This window comes from Festucalex cinctus, chromosome 11, assembly GCF_051991245.1.
Source record: "Festucalex cinctus isolate MCC-2025b chromosome 11, RoL_Fcin_1.0, whole genome shotgun sequence".
NCBI lineage: Eukaryota > Metazoa > Chordata > Actinopteri > Syngnathiformes > Syngnathidae > Festucalex > Festucalex cinctus.
Window position 1 is genome coordinate 18840357 of NC_135421.1, and position 22853 is coordinate 18863209.

A 22853-nucleotide genomic window follows, 5' to 3' on the forward strand; every position below is an offset into this window, starting at 1 on the left:
CTTTACATCTAAGACACTCGGGGCGCTAATTAGCGAACTTTACCCTCCTGTAATTCTACACATCCCCATATATATATATATATATATATATATATATATATATATATATATATATATATATATATATATATATATATATATATATATATATCCATATTGTATGTATGTATGTATATGTATATATATGTATGTGTGTGTATATATATATATATATATATATATATATATATATATGTATGTATGTGTGTATATATATATATATATATATATATATATATGTATGTATGTGTATATAGGTCGCTTGCACATGTCGTCACTTCCGCCTCGGATTTCTCGTAGTCGCCATGCTGGGTGGCCTCCATTTACGTAGCGATTCGGTCTAACACGTATCTATCACGTTTGTTTTCTGCGTTTAAAATGGTACATTGTTGCTGTATCGTTGGCTGTTCGAACAAAGCCAAGGGGGAAAATGGTCGGTCTTTTTTCCGAATTCCGAAAATAATTAGGAACCAGGGCCTGGAGACAGAGGAGTGCGGACTCCGGAGGGAAGTCGTTACTTTGGGCTCGTGTGTGCAGCGATCACTTTGTGAGCGGTAAGCTTGTTTACCTTTATTTAATGCATGAGGATTAATAACGTTTCGACCGCCCATATATGGGCAAGTTGCTTATGTTTTGGATTCATGAGCAAGCAAGTTCGGTAGTACAAGCTGGCTAGCGGACGTTAGCCGAAAGCTAACATCGAACATTTTCACCCAAGTAGTGCTAGTGCAAAGTGTTTACTGCTGAAATTGGATTGATTAGTCTTGGGCTTTTAATGCCGATAACATGTTTTTTGGTGGCAAAATGTAAACTTGGAAAAAAAAGAGACAGAAGGGGCTGATGCAAGAAAACAGAGCCCCGGTAGCCTACACATCATGCTAAAGAACTTATTCACGGCCACCCTACTGCGGTAAAATAACCAGTCTTTCCATATTTTATTTGTTTATATATTTGTTTATTTTAACAGGTCGCCCTGCGCCCGTTTTTCTGTCCAATCATCCCGACTGGGCTCCAACATTAAAGTTGGGTCCCAAGTTACAACATCTATGTCTCAGCCCAGTCGGTGCCAAGATATGAACGTGCACAGGAGAGACAAGCAAAGAAAAGACGACTCGAAGTGGCAGAGATTGTTGCAGTTATGCAGCCAGATGGCTCCAGTAACCTGTACCCTCAAGTACTGCTGACATCATTGACTCTGGTATGCCACTCAGAATTCATTACATGATATATTGTATGCATGAGTGAATGTATGTGTTTGTTTGTGTGTGTACACGCACCTTATATTTTAGAGACATTTGGAAGTGTTTATAGAAATAAGTATTTGCCTGTAGCAATGTTCATACATTAAAAAATGCAACAAAATGTGTATATTTCTTTTACACTGACAAAAAAACTATACTACTTTACTATATTAAACCTATTACTGGTACCGTATTTTTTTGTGATTTTTTTTTCTTTATTTTTTTCTTTATTTTTTTCTTTAGGGATCTCATGCCACACCGACTTGATTGCCAATGACATGATGGTAACGAAGGCGAGCATCAAAGCATTGGAGGAGGACAACATGCGACTGTTTGTTTGGCGCTAATAAAGGCAGCGTTTATACAAATTCTATTGTTGGGTTTGTTTACAAAGCTATACATAATACAAATGACAGGATTTGACTCAATGTGCAATATGGTCCCTCTTAAAGTAATGGCATAAATCTCTATTATTTCTAAAAGCACAAAAATGAAGTGAATAATGATTAGATGTAGTAATTTCAGGGTTAAAAATTGAACTGTTAATTAATGTAGTTTATTTTAGCACAGGTGCCTACCATCCTGATGACGGTATGATGTAATGTTGATGGGGTACGCAATGACTTTCATTATGCTATGTACAGAGGAAAAAGTTGCTCTCTTTTAAATTTGTTTAATGTAAGACAAGTACCAGTACTGTGTTTCAGTTTTCCCAATAATCCTTGTTTCACACTTGTCACAAAACCACTGTCCTTTTGGAAGTCTAGATTGGCACACTTCAAGTGATATCATTTGATTTTACAATCTGCTGCAGCACAAAAAACTACTTTATTCCGCATCTTTGAAGTACATGAGCAAGTGGTAGGTGACAGCGGCTGAGCAGGAACACTGGAAGTCCACTGCTGATCTAGTAAATGCTCTCCCGAGCAGTTCAGGTAAGGGGATTTTGGGGAAAAAAAACTCTGGCTTTTCCAACTGGCCAAAACGAGCGATCTGGGTGGACTCGCTCAATCACACTTTGTCCACACCACAAAGTCGCAGAAGTCCCGTCCAGTTAAACTCATCTGTGCCTGAATCTGAAAATATTACAAACATTGTAATGAAAATATGAAACATAGAATTAAATAAGAAACTACAAAAAGTAAAGCCATACATACCTGGTAATACTATTGGTGTTGTCGTGACAAGTGATGGGAATTGTTGCCATCTGGCACCAGACAGAAATTGGGTGTTGTGACAGCCTCCTTAACCGTGAGATCATAAGAAAAGCTGTCAGTATGCTCAGTAGTTACCATGAACACGTTTTATTGTACTGGAAACTGAAACTAAAAATACGTCCTCTGAGAGTGGTTAACCTTAACCATTTAGAATAAGTTGATTAAGTAACATGTAACTAGTGAAAGGGTAGCATTAAATTTAATTAAGCCACGGGGAGGCTGTGCATAGTTACTTTTTATTCTTATACGCTCTGCCATATTTGCCTGTTATAAAATTGTTAGAAAAACCACATCAGGTAAACCTAGCTGTGCATGTAAACACAATGATAACAGGAAGCCTGAGAACAAATCAACATTTTTGTGTGCAGAATTACCATCACCATGTGGTTTACTTACGTGCAACAGCAACAGTTTCTTCTGATGCGATGTTAAAGTTTACACTCTGTATCCACCCGCTTACAAAATAATTGTAAGCCTCCAGGGATTTGTTGGCGTGTTATGGAGCATGTTGTCAACACGAGGTAGTGAAAAATGTCCAGAGAAGTCACATTTGGCCAGCAAGCTTTCTCCGTCAAAAAAAAAATCACCCTTGGTCAGGACGTAATTAGGATCAATCCCGCCACACAGAGACACCTTCTGCCTGTATCGTTGTTTTTGATCTTCCGGTAAATCGTGAAAATACTGCGAAAATTACATCAGGTTGATAAGCTCTACCGTGTAACTCGCGAGTGTACCTTGTGAACCGGCGGACACCCAATATGGCGCCCGAAGGAAAAACTCCCATGATGCATTACGATGTGCAAGCGACCTATATATATGTATATGAGGGTGCAGTAAATAATTTCAGTCATTTAGTTTTTTTTTTTTTTTTTTTAATAAACATTAGAATATCCTAAATTTACCCCACATGTAGAGTTTTGTCCCTAGCTAGAACTGAGAACGTCGTAAAGAAGGAATTACCAATAGTTCGAAATAGTCTGGGTAAGCACAACATCTTCAGGCTTCTGATAGAAAGCAAAAATAATGCCAAGAAAAGCCTACTCAAACATCAGAACTTTTGGGTTCAGCTTTTAAATGGATGATAGGTGGCTGCTGACTCCCATTTAACATGAGTTTGAATGAGATATATCCTCACTTATGTGCACACGTGTGCAACCACATTATTTTTAAGTACCCTCTAGAATTTTCTTTTCAATTATATTATAGAGGTAAAGGTCAAATTTATGGTGGAAAATGTTTTGGGTTTTTTTGGGTTTTTTTTGGACAGGGTCAGATCATTGGGACAGGGGATGTGTTGACATTTTCTATTCTTTAAGATATTTTTCTAAAAATAAAGAATGGTCTTTCTTCTTGAATAATTTAAATCACAGTATTTAAATATGAAGAATGTAATGTCCATGGTAGTATAAGAACATCAGCTGCAGATAGCATATCAATTTGTTGAATTGAAGATTAGTTTAATATTTTCAGGATTTTTTTTTTCTTACCTTGCTTTGACGTTCTGTACCCGTCTCCAAACAAGGGCAAGAATGCTTGGCCCACACTCATGCCATGATCTGACTGATGCACCCCATTTTTGGGTATATCTTCCACCGGCAATGAACTCCTTCAACTCCATTCTCAGGTTTGCTAGTCTATCTGGTTTCCTGTCGCAAAGAACAGAAAAAGAAAAAAAAAATCAAACTTGCTCTTTGGGGGATTACCAGAGTTAGTGGAAAGAATTCACGCATCAAGCTAGTGCTCAATGAAGGTGTGAGACCACCAGTCTGTTTTATTTTGCCGATTAACTATTCGCATGTTTCTCGTGTCATTCAAACCATTCCAATTTCAACAACAAGTAAACCATCAGTGCTTGTACTTTTGTCATTTCAAATATGTTCACATTTTCACAATTCCACATTTTTCATTGAAAAACAAAAAAAAACTGCCATTCATTCTCAATGACATTGAACGTTAATAGACATTTCGTTTTGGCGATTATCTACTTACACATTTTTCATCTAATTCACATCATTCTCAATTCCAACAGGCTCCCAAAAAGTAAACATTAGTGCTTGTATTTTTGTCATTTCAAATATATTCAATTTTCATAATCCCACATTTTTCATTGTTTCAGCAATTAACTACATACACGTCTTTTGTCTAATTCACATCGTTCCAATTTCAACATGTTCCGAAAAAGTAAACCATTAGTGCTTTTACTTTGGTCATTTCAAATATTTTCATATTTTTCAAAATTCCACATTTTTCATTGAAAAATTGCCATTCATTCTCAATGAGGCATTCAACGTAACAAATTCACATCATTTCTCATTTGAAATTCTAAATGTTTGGCGCATTCAATTCACCACGGGAATGACATCAACAGTCCAGCAATTCACACATGCCAGCAATTCCACAATATTTTACCAACATATTGCACTTTTTTTTTTTTTTTTTACTGATAAAATTGCCTTATTCAAACATATTCCCATGAGCAATTATGTGAGCTATTTTCATTACAATTCTCACAAAACTTAATAAAAAAAAAAAATTACTTTACATGTTCACTTCTAGTTTCCACATTTCTTGACCGATTTAAACCATTCCAATCTCAAAATATTTTTCTCATTCTGCATCATTTCATATCTCTCCTTATTCTACATCATACCACATCTTTCAGTTTTATTAAGTACCATTCCACATCATTCCACGTTTCCATTCCATCCGTTTGACTATGCTTAGAGGATCCTGTTTCCACAATCTCTCCCACATTTTTTTTTTAAAAGAATGCCCCTAACACAAAGTTTTGAATCTACGCCATCATTCTACCATGGACCTGCTTGTAACACTTCCAATACTTGTAATGCTCTTTGCCTCCAATTGTACAAGCGTCTTTTGTGAGCTGCTGACTGAGTGCACTTCATACCGCGCACACACTTAGACAAGCACACATACTTGTATATGTAAACGCACACAGGCACATCGTGATGACAGCGTGTAGATAATAAGTGGCTGGTGAGTGGCAGTTTGTGTTGCTAAGTACTGTTCTAGCACCTGCTAATTTACACATGCCCTCACATTTATATATGTTTATATTACACGCACACGCACGCACGCACAGTCAACCTGAGACAACTCAGCGATATCATTTACATTGTCGAGAGTTAAAGGTATCATCATCAGATGTTTTGCTATCAGTCTTCCTGACGAGATTATTTGTTGTACTTTTTGCAAACAAACGCAAGATCCTGAAGAATGATTTCAGGTGTCAGTGATTCGCCAGAGACAAGGTGCAAAAGTGTGAAAATATGGTGTTGGCTTACTTTTGGTTTTCCAAGCTCATATTTGCTGATATGGAGCCCATCTGCTGATCGACAGTGAAAGGGGTGATGATTGGCGATTTGGGCAATACTGAAATAAAGAACAAATTTACCTCAAAAGCCCATTTCTGAAGTTAATTGACAAAGATGAAAACAAAGGACATTTTTGCTTTGATATCATTAGTTTTATAAATGTAAAATATAGTAAACAGCATGAGAGTCCATTTGATAATGAAAAAGTGCCACATGTAGGCTCCTGTTAGTCTTCCTCGGGTCCTCTCCTGGACAAGGTTATAAAAAATCAATTCAATAGGGTTGAGTTTTATTTCATTTTAACTTTTTTTTTTTTTTTTTTGTGTTAGTTTTAATCCATTTTTGTAGCACATTTGTTAGTTTGTGCGCTTTTTTTTTTGTCATTTTAGTTTAGTTTGTTTTTCGTTTACAAATTAGTTTCAGTATTAGTTTTAGTTTTTTTTTTGTTTTTTTTTTGTTTGTTTTTTTAATTGATATATACGGTACGTCCATACATCAATACCGAAATAAATACTTTTCACGTAAAACGGTTAAAAATGAATCCCGAAAGACCAAATATGACATGAATTGATCTTGAAATATTGTTTGACTCTCTCCAGGGCGGTGGGCAGTCCGCTGCTGATGGATCCGAACAGCATATGCAGGAAGGCAAAGCGTCTGGTGGGGAAGCAGGCCGAGCTGTGTCAGACTCAGCCGGAGATCGTCAACGAGGTGGCCAAAGGGGCCAGGCTGGGCATCAGAGAGTGCCAGTACCAGTTCAAGTACCGCCGGTGGAACTGCACCAGTCATAATAAGTACTTTGGCAAAATACTACAACAAGGTGAGTAATCGTTGTTGAGATTTGTTCACTTCTTTCACTTGTGAGATAAAAAAAATAAAAAATAAAAAACTTGAATACTTATAGTGATTTGTTCCGAAAGCATTTTGTGTGTTTATAATTTGCTGGCTAAATGTGTTGATATTGGCAATCTAATTAATCAATAAATGAATAATTCAGGGCTGGACTAGATAGAAAACTACATAGAATATTTTATTTTACTCGTGCTCCAAGTCAGCTGGGGTAGGCTCCAGTCAGCGTCTCCCTTGACAATCGCACCATGTTTTTGTGGTTTATTACAAGATTCTACAGGATAGTATTGTGTGAAAATGATGTATGAAAATGGATGGCTGGATGTATGTTTGTTAATAAATCCATCTCCAATTTTCCACTCCGGGATTGTTGGGTATTTTACACCTCTGACCTCAGCAGACAGTCTTGGGCCAACCGGAGGTCAGATGCCTGTCTAATATCGGCCAATGAGACAAAGGTAGCTTTTGTCTCAGAGCGCAGACTTTTTCACAAGCGGCTGCTTCTACTCTTCATCAGATCGGGCACGCTTGAAATGATCAGCTAACATCTCCTATTAGGATCTCTCAGCATCATCCTTGCAGTTCTTTGATGTCTGCAATACGGTTGCTGTCCGGTCCTCCGGCATTTATTGATTTCCCTCTCTTGTGATTAGGTTCATAACGAGGTAATCGAGTGGCACTCCGCAGGAGCATGGAATGTTCATTAACAACACAAAAGTTGAGTCCATTTGGGTCTCATCTACTTCAAAGTTTACAGTCTTGAACCAGGATTTAAGCATTTTAGATGAAACAATATTCCGTCATTAGAGTTCTGAATCTTGGCTCTGATTGCCTTTGCAATAAAAATAAATAATGACAATAAATGAATAAGACAGGAAGAGAGGGCAAGAATGTACCAGCAGAAGACAGATGGGCAATTAATCACACATTCCTGCCTGTCTATAAGAAAGGCCAAATTGCTCCTTTGTTTTGCAGCACTCGGTGACCTGCATCTACTTGTAAGGACTGTTGATACGCATTCAAACAAGTCTTCCTCCTTGGAGAATGTTCCGCTAATAGAAACAAGACACCCTCCCGAACACATTATAAAACGTTTACAAATGCGTCGTTAAATAGTTTGTCAACACTTCATAAAACTTCAATAAGATTCCCCCGTTTGATAAGAATTCAAGAGCGACCTTGCCAAATAGTGAGCTTATATTTGACTGTTCTGCTTTTAAGTGCAGTAGTAGCCCACGGCATAACCCCACGGGGATGGGTGTGCTGCTGTCGTGTATTCCCGCCTGGGTGATGACGTACATACATGATATTGGACCAGGTATTGGTATCGGGGCCGATACCAGCCTTTTTTTAAGTACTCGAGTACTCATGACGCAGACGAGTACAAGCGACCGATGGCAGAGGGGGAAGACGTTAAGTGAGTCCTCCTTGCCTGTAACTGGCGCTAGCTTGCAGCAGTTTTTTCACCAAAACTTCACCGGTTTGGAAATACTTCAAAATTGTGAATCTTAAACGAAAAGAGCATTTTTGTGTTTTATTTTGAGCGTTTGAAGAGTGACTGTGCTGTTTTTTGTTTTTTGTTTTTTTGTCAAAATTAAAGGAAATATATTTGTTTAAAAATATCTTTTAGTGATTTTTTTTTATTATTTGTCAAAACGTACTACTGGTATCGGCAGTTGGTATCGGTATCGGTGAGTACTGAGGGTCTGAGTATCGTAATATTAGGGATGGAACGGATTTTGAAAACCATCCAAACCTTTCGGTTGGACCGTTTCAGTTCATCTACGTTCCGTTCTGGACGTGTGTCATATCCTGCCAGCGACATGGCAGCCAATCATATTACAGTTTGTTGACTTCAAGACTTCTGCAGTTAGCTTCATAATAATGCTAGCGTCAGCCACCGTACTAGCGTAGCAATTATTTTCCCCATCAGGAGACCTTGAACTAACTGTTATTCTATAGTAAAAATTGTACTCAACTTGCTTATTGACTTTAGCCTCTGTTGCCCTTTTGTGCTGGTTTCTTCCACTTGGATTTTTTTTTTTTAAACTGCTGTTTCACTGCACTCAAGTCAAAACAAACCATAACGCTTGTGTTTACTCTTTCTCTGCCCACTTGTGATGCTTTTCATTAATATTATTGAACCGTTTAACAATTTGTTTATTTTTGTCTGGGTGTTTGAACAAATTCTACCGTGCAAATATTTGTAATGATGCACGTAATGTTTTGCTTATTGCACTTCTTCGTCTGCTGGTGCTGCTGGATGGTTACACAAAGATGAATGATTGAAACATCACTCTAATCTCCCACTGCAAAAATATCTCCGGGCTATCTTATAAACCTCGGCTAGCGTTCGACATTCTGACCGCATGCCAACAAGCTGTGTGTATCTGTGTGTGGAAGGCGTGTGTATTCACAATAACAGCACTTTTAATTCATTTCACAACGTTAGTTTTACTGGAAATAAACTTTTACAAAAATTTACAGCTTCCGGCATGTTCCAAGCTTCTTTTTTTTTCCTTTCTTTTTTTTTTTTTTTTTTTTGTATAAAACAGCAATATATCCAGTCTACTCCTTGGCTTACAAAACCTGTCCAAACCATTGCTAGTTAATAAATAAATAAATAAATCGGTCCACAAAAAAAAAATTAAAAAAAATGCATCATTCGCTATTTTAGTATCCATACAACCATTTTCTTAACTGCTTACTCACTATTTTAATCCATCCATCCGTCCATTTTCTTGGCCGCTTATTCCTCACAAGGGTCGCGGGGTGTGCTGGAGCCTATCCCAGCTGGCTTTGGGCAGTAGGCGGGGTACACCCTGAACTGGTTGCCAGACAATTACAGGTCCACTATTTTAATATACCAAAAAAAAAAGAAAAAGAAAAGAAAAACTATTTTGTTGTAATTGATTGAAATGGTTAACACTTAACAAAAGCAAAAGACATCATCTTCCTAAACTGTTTTTCCAAAGGTCTTAGAGCCATGAGTTATGTAATAAACAAAACAGTGCGCTGACTAAGCTGTTTAATTGCCGTAAATGAATCTGTACGCAATTTACCTTCGTGGCTGGGAAGTTTCTTCTACACCGAAGCATTATAGTGATCTATTTTTAGCAAAACGGACTTACTCCAGTAGACTATAGCTAACCTAATCATTGTACTGCCTTCTGGTGAAGGGGAAAAAGCACGTTGATTAGTATTAATAGTTAGTTTGACGACATGTGATGCACATTTATGATACAGCAGTTATCATTGATTTTGAATAGGGATAGTGCTTGTACTGCCCTCTGGTGGAGGAAGTGATGTTTGCGCCTTTGTGTGTTTTTGACCCTCGAGTGCTGCCGTAGTGCAGTGCATTCTACGACAAGCAAAGCTCCTACACGGCTACACAACTAATCCAGTGTTGAAGCTTAGAAAGTTTAATTTTGGCTCCACAAATATCTGTCTGTAAGTATATTATTCTGAGGAGTATTGGCCTGTAATGTGTTATTGAATCGGACGTTTAAATTGTTTTTTAAGTTTCAATGTGACATAAGTTACTAGGCGCTAGTTAGCGTAGCATTTCGATGGTAGCACCCATGTAAAGTAGCATTATGCTAACAGCTATTCCGTTTTGTAGGATTTGCAGCTATATTTAGTAACTGATGTGAATCTATATTGTTTCAAACTTTAAATGACGTGATTGTAATGTACTTTTATTTTTTGTATGTTGTAGTTTTACAGTTTCATCCAGTAAATTGCCAAAATAGCAAGAGGCTTCCTGGTCTTTATTGGAAAAGCTGTTCGCTATCTGTAGAGCTAGTTCTTAAACACTAGTGAAGACAGAATAATCATTGTCACTATTATTGTCTAAAAAAATACCTTGACTTTCACTCTTGAGGCGACATAATGCTGCACGGCTAACGCAGGGTGAAGAGGAAGTAACTATGCAACACTTCTAATGTTTACATTACTCTAGTCTGTACTGAAATAAGTGCTCAAGGTTATAATGATCTACCGAAACCCAGAGACAATACAAAATTTATACTTCAACGGAACATACTGATCAATGATTGCGAAATCATTCCCGTGTCACACACGTTACCCTTACATCATCCTACATATTACAATGAGCAAACATGATTCATGCGATATATCATGTTTGAAAAACATCTGCAGGGAGAGATGAATGTGTTTCCCATGTTGATATTATTTGATTTTGGCATGATTGAGAAACGCGTGGTAGGTATCGACATGTGCGTATCCACTCGCTATGGGAAAAGTCTCATTTGTCATCGGTTACTTTCATCAGAAATATATTAGGCGCAGCTGTTTCGGGGAAATAAATCAAACGGGGTTGGAAAAGAAAAAAAAAGTCATAGTGAGTGTACGACCAATAAATATACCTGAGGCTGAAGTAAGCCGCTGCAATGTCCAAACGCTCCCGATCCAATAAAAGTGATTGTGTCTTTGTGGACACAACAGAAACGGATTCCCAAGTTGGTCGTATCTGCCGTGCGACTGCCACCCACTACGTGTCACCAAATCATTCTCCAAAGCAAAAAAAAATAAAAAAATAAATACAGTTAACACATTTGTATTATGTCAGCCTCCGTAATTCATGTTTTGACATCCCGGACCTCCCGGTAACCGTTGCCCAAAAGTCAGAGGAATGAAAGAATATGCGCTAATTCCTGCAGAAGGGCCCTGTGGAATTAGAAGCAGACGTAGACAGGCCCAGACACCCGCTGTGGCAGAGAATTTGTTTGGAATTCATGTCTCCAAGGAAAATATGAAACAAGGAGCTTTGTATCTTCCAATTTTTGATAGCTTCCAATGAGCACAACAAGCTCCGACAACCAAGCGCTTCATTGTTACTCTTGGGAACAGTTCCGATAAAGGAGACAAAATAACCGTTATTCTTTGACTAAAATTAGTAATGGTGGCAAAAGTATTATGATACGGATACCTGGAATCTGTACTCGCCCGTCGTCCCTAGTAAGAGTGAAAAAACTGATTCAAATCCTTGACTGAAGTGCAAACTGAAGGACAAAAGTAAAAAGAAAAAATGTCACATCTTCAGCACCGCTTTTCTGTACACAAATATTAACGTGAATGTGAATTTTGGTTTTGAAAGACAATATACATGTTGGAACATGCGCTGTAAACGTGAAAAAAAAATGTAGTATTGAATTGCGGTGGTACAGCATTAAACTAACACCCAGCAGGCTTTGGGCCAGTGTGGCCACTTTAGAGTGCCTCGTTGTTGGTCATGAGTGCATGCACGCTCATTCCGAAGAGAAGGCGGAAGAGCAAGCAGAAAAGAGCATGGAGAGCGGCTTGATTTTTGACTATTTTGTAACGTTTTTTGTTTTTTTTAAATCATTCAAATTTGGCAGAGTTGTTAGAACCACCGTTTTTCACTCCATTTACACGGATCGTAACCCAGAAAAGGGGGGGCGGGGTGCTGGACATAGCTTTGCTGCAAGCTAAATTCTGACAGGATAATTAGAACTGAACTGACAACACGTCCTGCGCGAGCAAGACAAAACAACATCACCCCCCCCCCCCCAAAAAAAAATGTAGCTATTGATAACAACTGGAAAAAAAATGCAATTTATCTGTCTTTTCAGATTAGACTGAGAACTTTTGAAGGCCAGACAGAAGCTGACTCAAGATGCAAAAAGACAAATAAAAAAATAAAATAAATCTCTTAAATAAAGCTGTAAAAAACGAAACATCTTGTATCTCCTAATCTGTTGTGTCATGCTGCTTAATGGAGCTGTGGTGTGTGTGTGTGTGTGTGTGTGTGTATATATATATATATATAATGTGTGTATATATATATATATATATATATATATATATATATATATAATGTATATATATATATAAACATTTAATTTATTGCTTGTCTTTATTAAAATATAAACATGGGAAGAGGACCTTGAAAAAAATAATTGCTTATTAAATCGAAATTGCGATATTAAAATGAACTTTTTAGCTCCCTTTTAGTTGAACACTTTTTCACACACACACAATTGTTTTAGCAGACACTATGACGTTGTTCCTGCCTTTCAACGTGACATCATTACACCCTCACATCATGATCACATCATGCCGTACAGTATGTAACCATATGTGATAGTTCAGCGTCTTAAGTAAAACAATGCTTTGCAAATGTATACACGACGGCGCTCTCCGCATGCAGCGAGTGTATCGTGGCGCACAGCTGGGATTGATATCGCAACGTCTTGGTGTGCGCCGGTCTCATCGCACGCCACCCATCGTGTGTGTGTGTGCGTGTGTGTTACCACCCCTAATGAATCCCATTCTCAAAATCATGAGATATGGAGTTGGCAGTGGAGACGCTGGTGACTGCACGCTCGCCCGCTTCCAGATTTGAGACATAAAAGTCACCGACTTTGGCTGCGGTCTCGTGCGCACACAAACACGCACACACACGGCTGGCGGTCCATAAAGTGGCCTTAAGTTTTTGTAGCGTGGCCGTATTGTGTTCGTTGTTAAGTGTTGCTTTTGTTTGCAAATTCGCACTTGCAGAACAGGAGCAACAGTGTTGTTCTCATTCAAATCCTTAGTGGGTTGTTGTACTGTTTTTTTTTTTAATACAGTTTCTTGTGCTAGTCAAAGATCAACGGCCATATAAACACATATAAAAAGTTTACACACCCCTGATCGAATGACAGGTTTTTGTGATTTAAAGAAAAGAAAAGAAAAGAAAAATAAAATCAATGTTACCCATTAGCTGTTTAGATCAATTTAATTAAAAAAAAAAAAAGAAAGTGCTATTTGTGAGCGGAGAAGTAAAAATAAACAAGGGAGATGATGTAGTTGCAAAAGTGTACACACCCTCTTATAACTGGGTGATGTGGCTGCATTTATAATGATCCAATCACATGCAAACTCATGAAATGAGTCAACACGCAATTCTGCCGTTTTAAGTGCTTCGGATTAACCCCAAATAGAGTTCAGCTGTTCTCGTAGGCTTTTCCTGACATTTTTCTTAATCACATTTTAGAGCACAAGCCACAGGCCACAAAGCGCTTTCACAGTGATCAGAGGGATTTCATTTTTTAAAATGTTTTGAAAGGCATTCAGTAAGCCATGAAACACCTTATAGACAATCACAAAGCTGGATGTCCATCCAAAATTCAAAAAGTCAAGAGAGAAACTAGTCAGAGTGGCCACATTGAAGGAGCTGCAGGAATTTTCTGTTTAACTCATTTGCTCCCAAAAACGTATAAATATGTTCTATTTTAAATATTGCCATACTCTCAAAGACGTATTTATGCTTTTTAATGCTAGAGTACACAGAAGGATTTCATGCAGCCTCTAAACTGAAGAGAATGAGTGGTAGTTATTACAAAAACGGCCAGCAGGTGGCAGCAGAGTATAAGAGATCAACCAGGGCCATGGTGCAAAAAGCTCTTTAATGTTGAAAGTTAGCTATAATCTAATGCTAATTGCTGCAGAACGGAAGCAGACAGAAATTTATTTTGAAAGAAGAGACTAGGTTCCATGTTTTTATAGCAAAAGAGCACAATATTCTGTGGGCCTTTCAAAATCATTCAAAATGCAGTAAAACAACCGGGGGTTGCTTCAGTAAAAGTGGCTGGGAGTGAATGAGTTAATCCACGTGACAGCAGTCTCCCATCTTCAAATGTCTGTTCTGTGAGGTAAGGTGGCAAGATGGCTGGACTTTTTAGGCCGTAATTCCATGAGGTGTTTTAAGGTTTGAAGCCGAGCCAGTCGTGAGAAATTGTTTTCTTGAACTTTTCACGCATCAGCGGTGGAGGCAGCCATGGCTCGAGGAAGTCTTTTCTGGCTGTCCGTCTGTCCGTCGGCATGCATAGCACATTCCCTTGGCGCTATTACGCCTTCAGGGAGGTTCTTCTTTTAATAATGTCCACTTGCACTCAAGAATGAGATGCTTACATTTTGCTAGTCAAAGGTCAAAGTCTTTAAACTCCGGAACTCAAGATTGTATTTGCTGATTAGTTACTACTAGAAAACTGATCTTACTTTGATTTGAAAAACCGCAGAAACCTGAACCTTTGAGCTAACACTAATTGTTATTTCGAACTGTTCATAATTCACAAAATTTCACAAACTCATGTGGGGAAAATAAGATGCAGTCTGATGAAACCGAGGCTGAACCATTTAGCCATACTAGATGGTACAAATGCACACTTGTGAACTTAAACAATCTGCAGCAATGGTCACATCAGTTTTTAAAATTATTTAGGTGTGTTTTATTTGAGTACTATGGGTAAGACCACAACCACTTAGCCAAATTTATTGGAGGAATAAGCGGTTTGGTGAATGGATGGACAAATGTTAATCATGTAAAAGTTGCCATGAACCAAACATGACCGTAATCTGAATGTAATCATTACACAAAATAGCTTTGACAACAATTATGTCTCCTTTTGAAAATCGTGTGGTCACCGGGAAAGAAAGATGACAAGTGAATCATACAGCGTATTTTGGCCACCTGTACGAGAGCGTCCTTAATCTGATGGAGAGCAGACCCGTTCGATGGGCTACATGCTATTTTAACCTCCTCTCAGAGAAACAAAGACCAAAGGGCCGTCTCGAACTCGGGCCTGTTCTTCCATCACTTATCCGAGCAACTTGAGGGGAATGATAACAAGATGACTGGATGAGGGTTTGATAGGAGGCACAATGTTTGGTGAACAAGTGTTGACATGATCAAGGAGGAATCTGAGTGAGCGGAGGAATGATGTTCATTTGGCATTGTGGCGTTTCTGAGATGAGAAGGGAAGCACATGGAATTTTTGGCAGGTCAGCAAATCGGCGTGGAAAAAAAAATGGTGGAAATCAGTGATTGAAATTGTTGCTTTCTTGCCTTCAGGAGTTGTTAAGACAAGCAGGCACGTGCACATATAAGCAGCGCCAAGTGGTGCTCAAGCACCTGCTCTTTTGCCCTGGATGGGGAAAAAAACCAAAAAGTGGCTTTTCTGATGCAGTTTTATTTATTTATTTATTTTTATTTTTTTAACATTCATATCTTTTTTTTATGCCTTCTCTTTAATTCGGGAAGCTTTGGGGGGGGGTTTTTTGTGTGTGTGAATTTATTTTTTTCTGCTTTTCTGAATGTTTTTTTTTCTCTTTTAGTGCACTTTTTTCCCCAAAAAAACAGAAGGAAAAAATACACAGAAAAAAAAAAAATAGATAACAGTGCAAATATATTCTTAAAATCAGAAGCTGGTGCTCAGTTTTTTGAGTTGTTTTTTGAACTCTGAACTCCAAGTGACCTTGTTGCAGACTCGCAAATGGCGGACACTTTTGCGCACGCAATACTCTTCCGTAGAAACTTAACTGTTAGTTTATTAAAATCATGCCAATCGACTAACGTGTTCGTACACTTACTTTAACTGAGCCAGTGATATAGTTGAAGGTATGTTGGAGGTATGTGGGAAAGTGTCCACTATTTGCGAGTCTGCAACAAGTCACTTGGAGCTCAGAGGTAAAATAAAAAAATAAATAAATACATTTCTATGATAAACAGAGCACCAGCTTCTGTTTTTCAGAATAGTTTTTTCCACTGTTTTTCAGATTTTTTTTTTTGTTTGTTTTATTGAATACATTTCCTCACGTTTTTCAGGATACCCCCCCCACACCCCCACCCCCATTTTCCTGAATATTTTTATGACAGAAAAAATATTCAGTAAAACAGAAAAAATATTCATAAAAATAGACAACAAAAAAACAACCCAAAACTCCCACCAAAAATTAGTCAGAAAATAGGATTTATGCTTCGATACATTTTTTTTTTTTTAAGCCCTTATGTGATGTCATCAATTTTTGAATCAAAAGAACTTTTAAATTGTGTCAGGTGTGTGCTGACCCCCATTTAACATGTCTTTAATGTGATTGTGTCATTGTGCACATAGCCACATCCCCATTATTCAAGTGGGTGTGTGCACTTGTGCAACCATGTTATCTAAGTTGTTTTTAACTTCCTCTCATTTTTTTTTTTCAATTGAGTTTCACAGTGTACCGATTCAATAATATTGGTGGAAAAAAAATCATTTCAGTGGTTTATCATGGATTCATTTTCTTCTTTGAAACCTATATAACCTAAATTGATAAAGTTATAGGCTACTATTTATTTATTTTTTTAATGGTTTGAATAATTTTGGCGATGGGTGCCCTTTTTTGGCACCTGCCCCCAAAATTGTGCATGCACGAGCTGATTACATGTCATCACATAAATATTGTCTGTCATTCTCAGCACATACCGTGGGTACATTTTTGAAGCCGTGGCAAGCCCAGGCCCGGGCCCCTATGAGGAAGCGTTGGTCAAAAGCAGAATATTCCACCAATGCGGAATGGAACGTTAAATTGAAATCACGTCGGGCCAGTTGTCGGATTCTTTCCGAGCTCTTCACGTCAAGAGAAATGAGTCCCGATAACAGCGTGTTGATGTTGGCAATGGTGATGAGGACAGACGGCAATTTGCAGTTGTCGATGGACTTGCCTTGAGTCCAGACAGTCGAGCTCTGAACCAGAAATAAACCAGCAGCTGTGCTTTGTGTGTTGAATCCTCTCAGCGCTGCAAATCCAAATGATGTTGGAGAATGTAGTAATGATTGTGTGAAAGGGTCTTTGATCCATGCGCCTGTGGTATGTTTAGTACATTGATTGGACTGATGGAGAGACAGGTGCTTGCAACAATGGATGCTTGGATCGTTTGTCTTTATTAATGAAGGAATGCAGAAAGGTCAAACTAAATAAAAGTCAACGTTCCGCGTTTGTTATTCTGGAAATACGTACCTTTATCCATACTTTCTGTATACCAATTATCCCCACTAAGGTGATGAGGGAGCTGGAGCCTCACCCTGTCTGACTTTAGATGAGAGGCCGCGTACACGGATTGCCGCCCATTCACACATCTCAACAACAATTCGTACTAATTGGCAATTTAAAGCCTTCAATGAACCTAACGTGCATGTTTTTGGACCGTGGGAGGAAGCCAAAGACCTAACCCTAAATTCTGGGTTGAAATTTATTCATTGCTTAACTCATTCACTGGCAGCCATTTTGACTGAAGCAACCCCCTTTGCTCCCGGCTCTTTTACTGGATTTTCACTGATTTTGCAAGGCCCACAGAATATTGTGTTCTATTTCTATAAAAAGATGGAACCTACCAAAAGAAAGATTAGAGTCTCTTCTTTCATCAGAAAAAAAAAAATATTTCTATCTGTTTCCGTTTTGCAGCAATTAGCATTAGAATATAGCTAAGTTTCATCATTATTCACACATCTGTTTAAAACTGTGGGCAAAACAGCTTGTTGCAACCTGACCCTGGTTTATCTCTTGTACTCTGCTGCTACCAGCTGGCCGTTTTTGTAATTACTACCTTTTTTTTTTTCTTTTTTTCTTTTTTTTTTTACCCATTCTCTGTAGTTGAGATGCTGCATGAACACAAAATATAAAAACGTATAAATACGTCTTTGGGACACTTAATACATTTGAAATAGAACATATTTATACGTTTTGGGGGACAAAAGAGTTAAATGGTTCCAAAATTGCAACTATTTATGTTGTTAGCATGTCAATGCCATTTTTCCATTATATTTTTAGCATTAAGCTAGGGGAAGTCGAGGCAAAAAATAAAGAATAAAAATCTTGGCAATAATATGTTCAATATGCCCCCACTTGTCCAAACACTGTATTTTTTATTCATCGTGTGTTTCTAGAGTAAAAAAATAAAAAAATAAAAAATATTGTACTGCCCTCTGCTGTTGACTGAAATTGCCGTCATCACTGCCCTCGGGCTCTCATTGTGCACATCACCAAATGAAACCCAGAAAACATAAACTGTCACGTTTGCAATGCGAGCCCGAGGGTACTTTGAGGTCAACTTCAGTCAACAACGACGATGTAGGACAAAATGGCCGCGCCCGAAGATGGCGGTAAACCGGGAAGGAAAGCGTGCGTAAAAGACGGACAATGTCCAAAGTTTGGACTCATTTCCCCCATGGTGTGCCTTTCAGATATCCGGGAGACGGCGTTCGTGTACGCCATCACTGCGGCCGGCGTGACGCACGCGGTGACGCAGGCCTGCAGCATGGGCGACCTGCTGCAGTGCGGCTGCGAGGCCACCAGGAACCGGGCCCCGCCGAAACCCCTGACGCCCTCCTCTGGCGACGGTGCCAAGTGGGAGTGGGGCGGCTGCGGAGACGACGTGGAGTTTGGTTACGACAAGTCCAAGCAGTTCATGGACGCCAAAAGGAGACGAGGCAAAAGCGACATCAGGACGCTGGTGGACCTGCACAACAATGAAGCTGGACGACTGGTAAAAAAAAAAAATATATATATTTATTCAGTACGCAAACACATGTAAATTTCTGCCGTTTTGAAAACAATCATGCAAAATTGGTATAGTGACTGTAAAACTGAAATGTCAGGAATTTCTAATACAGTGATGTCTCGAGATACAAGTGTAATTGGTTCTGTGACTTTGCATGTGACTCAGATCACTTGTATCTCAAATCATCTTTCTCTTCTGAAATGTCATTAATCTGTTTGTGTCCAAGAAAAAGAAAAAATGCTTAATGTTTACTTTAGAAAACGATGAGTAATAACATAATTATATAGATAAAGAAATACAGTGTTCCCTCATTTTTCGCTGGGGTTAGGTTCCAAAAAATACCCACAATAAATGAAATCCGCGAAGTAGTTAGCTTTATGTTTTACATTTATTATACTGTAAATGTTTTTAGGCGCTAAACTCCCTCACCACAGTTTATACACTTTTTTTCATTGAGGCATTTAGATTTTCTCACATTTCTCTCGTTTAAACTTCCTCAGTGTTCAAATCTTCATGAATTTTATAAAATAGGTACAATACTGTAAAAAACAAAAAATGCATGCAAAATTCACTAAATAAAATCTGCGATACAGCAAGGCCGCAAAAAGTGAACTGCATTATAGTGAGGGAACACTGTACACATTTTTTCTGCTTCCATTCAATAGACATTGTCGTGCTCCACATAATGTGCATGCCTTGGCCACATAGCGATATAGTGGACCCGCTCATATTTGTGCTTCAACACTGATTCACATATATTCAGAATATTTTCTATATTTGTTTTAATTTTTTTTTTAAATATATTTTTTTTATTGTATTTTTTTATATTAGCCAAAACTTATTATATCCCTCTCATTCAATCATTTTTGGGATTTTTTTTTTTAAATTTATGCAATTATAAATTGGTATTGAATATTAACAGATTTGTTTTTGCTATTTGAGTCAGACCTGGTCCCTTTCCCCCGCGCAAAACACACCAATTTTAGTTCTTTGCAGAGGATAAAGAACATATGTCTGGAGCATTGTTATAGTATCTGTTAACGTGTTTTGCATACCACTTGTGCTTAAAGGGAGGGATACTTAACATATTTAGGCATTTTTGGCGGTCAAACATTAATATTTTTACATTAACTAACATTACAATAGAGCTGTTTTGTTTTGTGTGTGTGTTTTTTTAACCGAAGATAAAAAATAATGTGTTATATTGTCTGTAGGGCTGCAATTAACGATGATTTTACTCATGGATTATATTTACTGAGAAATTAACAGCAAAAATTCGGAATTTTACCATAAATATTTTGTTAATTGACTTTTTTTAAGTGACAATACAATTTCTGTGCTGTCCTATTGTAGCATTCATTGTATTAAAGGGATACTTTACTTATTTAGCCATTTTTGCCAGTCAAACATTAATATTTTGCCGAAATAAATTTTATAATTTCATCATTTTTCATGTCCAATTAGTACCTCTAAAAACAGATTTTGCAACTTTCTGTCGACTGAAAATGACATCAAACGGGCTCAGGTCACCAATCACAGCTCAGCTTGTGAATGTCACATGACCAAACCTAGAAAACAGGTGAGCTGTGATTGGTGACCTGAGCCCTTGTGATGGTACTAATTGTACACGAAAAATAATGAAAATCTCAAATGTATTATCTGCAAAATATTGTTTGACTGACAAAAATGGCTAAATAAGTAAAGTATACCTTTAAAGGGTAATTCACACTGGCACACAGGTGCTACCCGTTAGCCTGTCTATGGAGTTTCCCCATAATGTGTTAGCAATAAGCTAGCAGAGGCTACGTAGGTGTTTGAAATTCACACAAGGTTTAATTCTGTTTTAGTTTGACAGCAAACTTGAACTGAAGCGACAATCAACAGCTTGAAGCTTGTTTTTCGAATAATTGTTTACAATTTGCAATTGTATGTTGTATGAATTAAGTTCAGTAACGCCAAAACTTCTATTTTAGAGGTATTTTAAATTCGCTTTTACATCTGCAACTTTACGACACCGTTCTCCAAGAGATTCCAGTTTTTATTCGTACCAAAACTAGTGGCTCAAAAAAACAAAAAACGAATGGCCAAATTTGGATTTGTTGGCTATTAGATATCATTTGAGTATTCAGGTGTCTGATACACGTGCAGGCTCGACGTTTCACAAGACATTCCCTCCCAAGGCACTGCTTGTCCTGTGGAATGTTCCATCATTCCGCCAACACTCCAAGCAGAACCACATCGCGCGCCCCCGGCCACGTTGGTGTCGCGCCGTAAACCGATATTCGAACAAGAATCAGGTTTCTGAAACACAAAAAAACAAGAGCGTGCCACGCATTTTGCTTTCAGAGCCTCCGAGGCAGGTCGCCACCAAACAAACGTTCAAACGAGACGCCCCAAACAAAGTTCCTGTACGAACGCCGGCGTGAATTATGGACCGGCGAGTCGTAATGCGTCTTAAAAGACCGGGTTGGAAGTAGCAAGCTTTTAGCACGGGGTAATGATGTTGATTTAAAGTGCGGCTTTTAAACATCTCCAAACTGACATCGGCCTTTTTAGTCACCGGTGCACCTTTTTGGGTACACACACTTTGTAGCAACGTAATTACGGCGGAGGTCACAGACAGGTAGTTGAGGAACGGGCGTGGATCATTTTGGGATGTTTTCCAATTGCAGCATTAAGCGAAGAAACCATTTTGAGCACTCCGACGATGCCTGCAGGTTGTGGAGTAAGTGTGCTGTGATGCGCGTAAATGTCTGTTTATGTGCATTCATGCATGTTTGCCTTCTACAAGTGTGTGCGTTTGTGTGTGTGCATGATGGGTTAATTATGTGCAGTATAAGTGAATGATCTGTTGTCAAGGCTTGTTAGATGTAGGAAGGCCGGAGGCAAAATGGAGGGCGAGAGGGGTTAGAGAGTTAAATTCCTTCGGAGAAGCATCTGCTTTTATCTTACCTATCTAGCTAGCTGTCTGGGCTTAAGTGTGAGTCAGTAGTTTTGCGTTATTTTTAAAATTATGCCAAGGGTTCTTAAACTTTTCCATTCCAGGGAGTGAGAAAATTTTGCAAGGACTCCCTCATAAACGCCAATTAAATATTTAATCCTAAATATTTATGCCCTGTTTAGTTGAAAGCACTTTAACCAAATAAAACATACGCAGCTTTTTTTTCTTTAAATACTGTTTGCAACTGTTTTTTTCTGCATCATATTTTTTTGGTGTAATTCCACCTTCAAGCACTAGATGGGGGCATATGTTTGACTAAATTTAAAAGAAGACGATTGAAAACAGGAAGTTTTTCAAGCTCATCCTAGTTTTTGCTGGAGATTATTAAATGTCAAGTCCTCTTCAATCCTGTTTTTTACACCTACAGAAAGCAACGGTGGTAAGTTCATTTCATAATATAGATATTTGGGCGGGATTAATGATGTATAATATGAGCTGTTAACTTTGTTAGGTTGGGGAAAAAATGAGACTTGTTTACGGAAGACACTCGATAATTTTGGGCAATGGAATGCTTTGTGGGAGTGCTCGATTCCAGGAAATGAGCGTGTCAGTCTGAAAAAGTCGAAGTGCACCAGTGGGGACCGTTTTAGCTACGGTTCAGAAAAAAAAAAACAGACAAACTAAAAAACTTAGCACATATCTCCAACAATTCAGTACTACATGGTTCTGTGCTGTGCATGTTTTCGCAATTATTTTCAAACATTATTTCGTGGCAAATCTCTTTCAAGTGGAAGTCAACCTTCAACATTTCTTGACAATAAAATGTTTGTCTAAACATGTCATTCTGATTAATATCACATTTTTGGAATTATGAAGCAAAATCCAGAC

The 22853-nt window shown here is 38.2% G+C and overlaps 1 protein-coding gene and 2 long non-coding RNA genes across 7 annotated transcripts in view; 2 read left to right on the forward strand and 1 right to left on the reverse strand.

The window, feature by feature from the left end:
• wnt6b (wingless-type MMTV integration site family, member 6b) overlaps window positions 1-22853 on the forward strand; it is a 46470-nt gene that overhangs the window by 18012 nt on the left and 5605 nt on the right. For all 5 annotated transcript variants that reach the window (XM_077536178.1, XM_077536180.1, XM_077536179.1 and 2 more), the window contains 2 exons: window positions 6432-6652; window positions 18708-19009. In XM_077536178.1, the coding sequence (XP_077392304.1) occupies window positions 6432-6652; window positions 18708-19009 (523 nt within the window). The remainder of the gene's footprint in view (window positions 1-6431; window positions 6653-18707; window positions 19010-22853) is intronic.
• On the forward strand, window positions 298-1648 carry LOC144031025 (uncharacterized). The gene is made up of 3 exons (XR_013287408.1): window positions 298-593; window positions 1007-1237; window positions 1524-1648. It is a non-coding gene; the product is annotated as an uncharacterized LOC144031025 (long non-coding RNA).
• LOC144031026 (uncharacterized) lies at window positions 2220-3353 on the reverse strand. Its single transcript, XR_013287409.1, has 3 exons — window positions 2894-3353; window positions 2438-2524; window positions 2220-2356 (listed from the first exon to the last, which is right to left on the reverse strand). It is a non-coding gene; the product is annotated as an uncharacterized LOC144031026 (long non-coding RNA).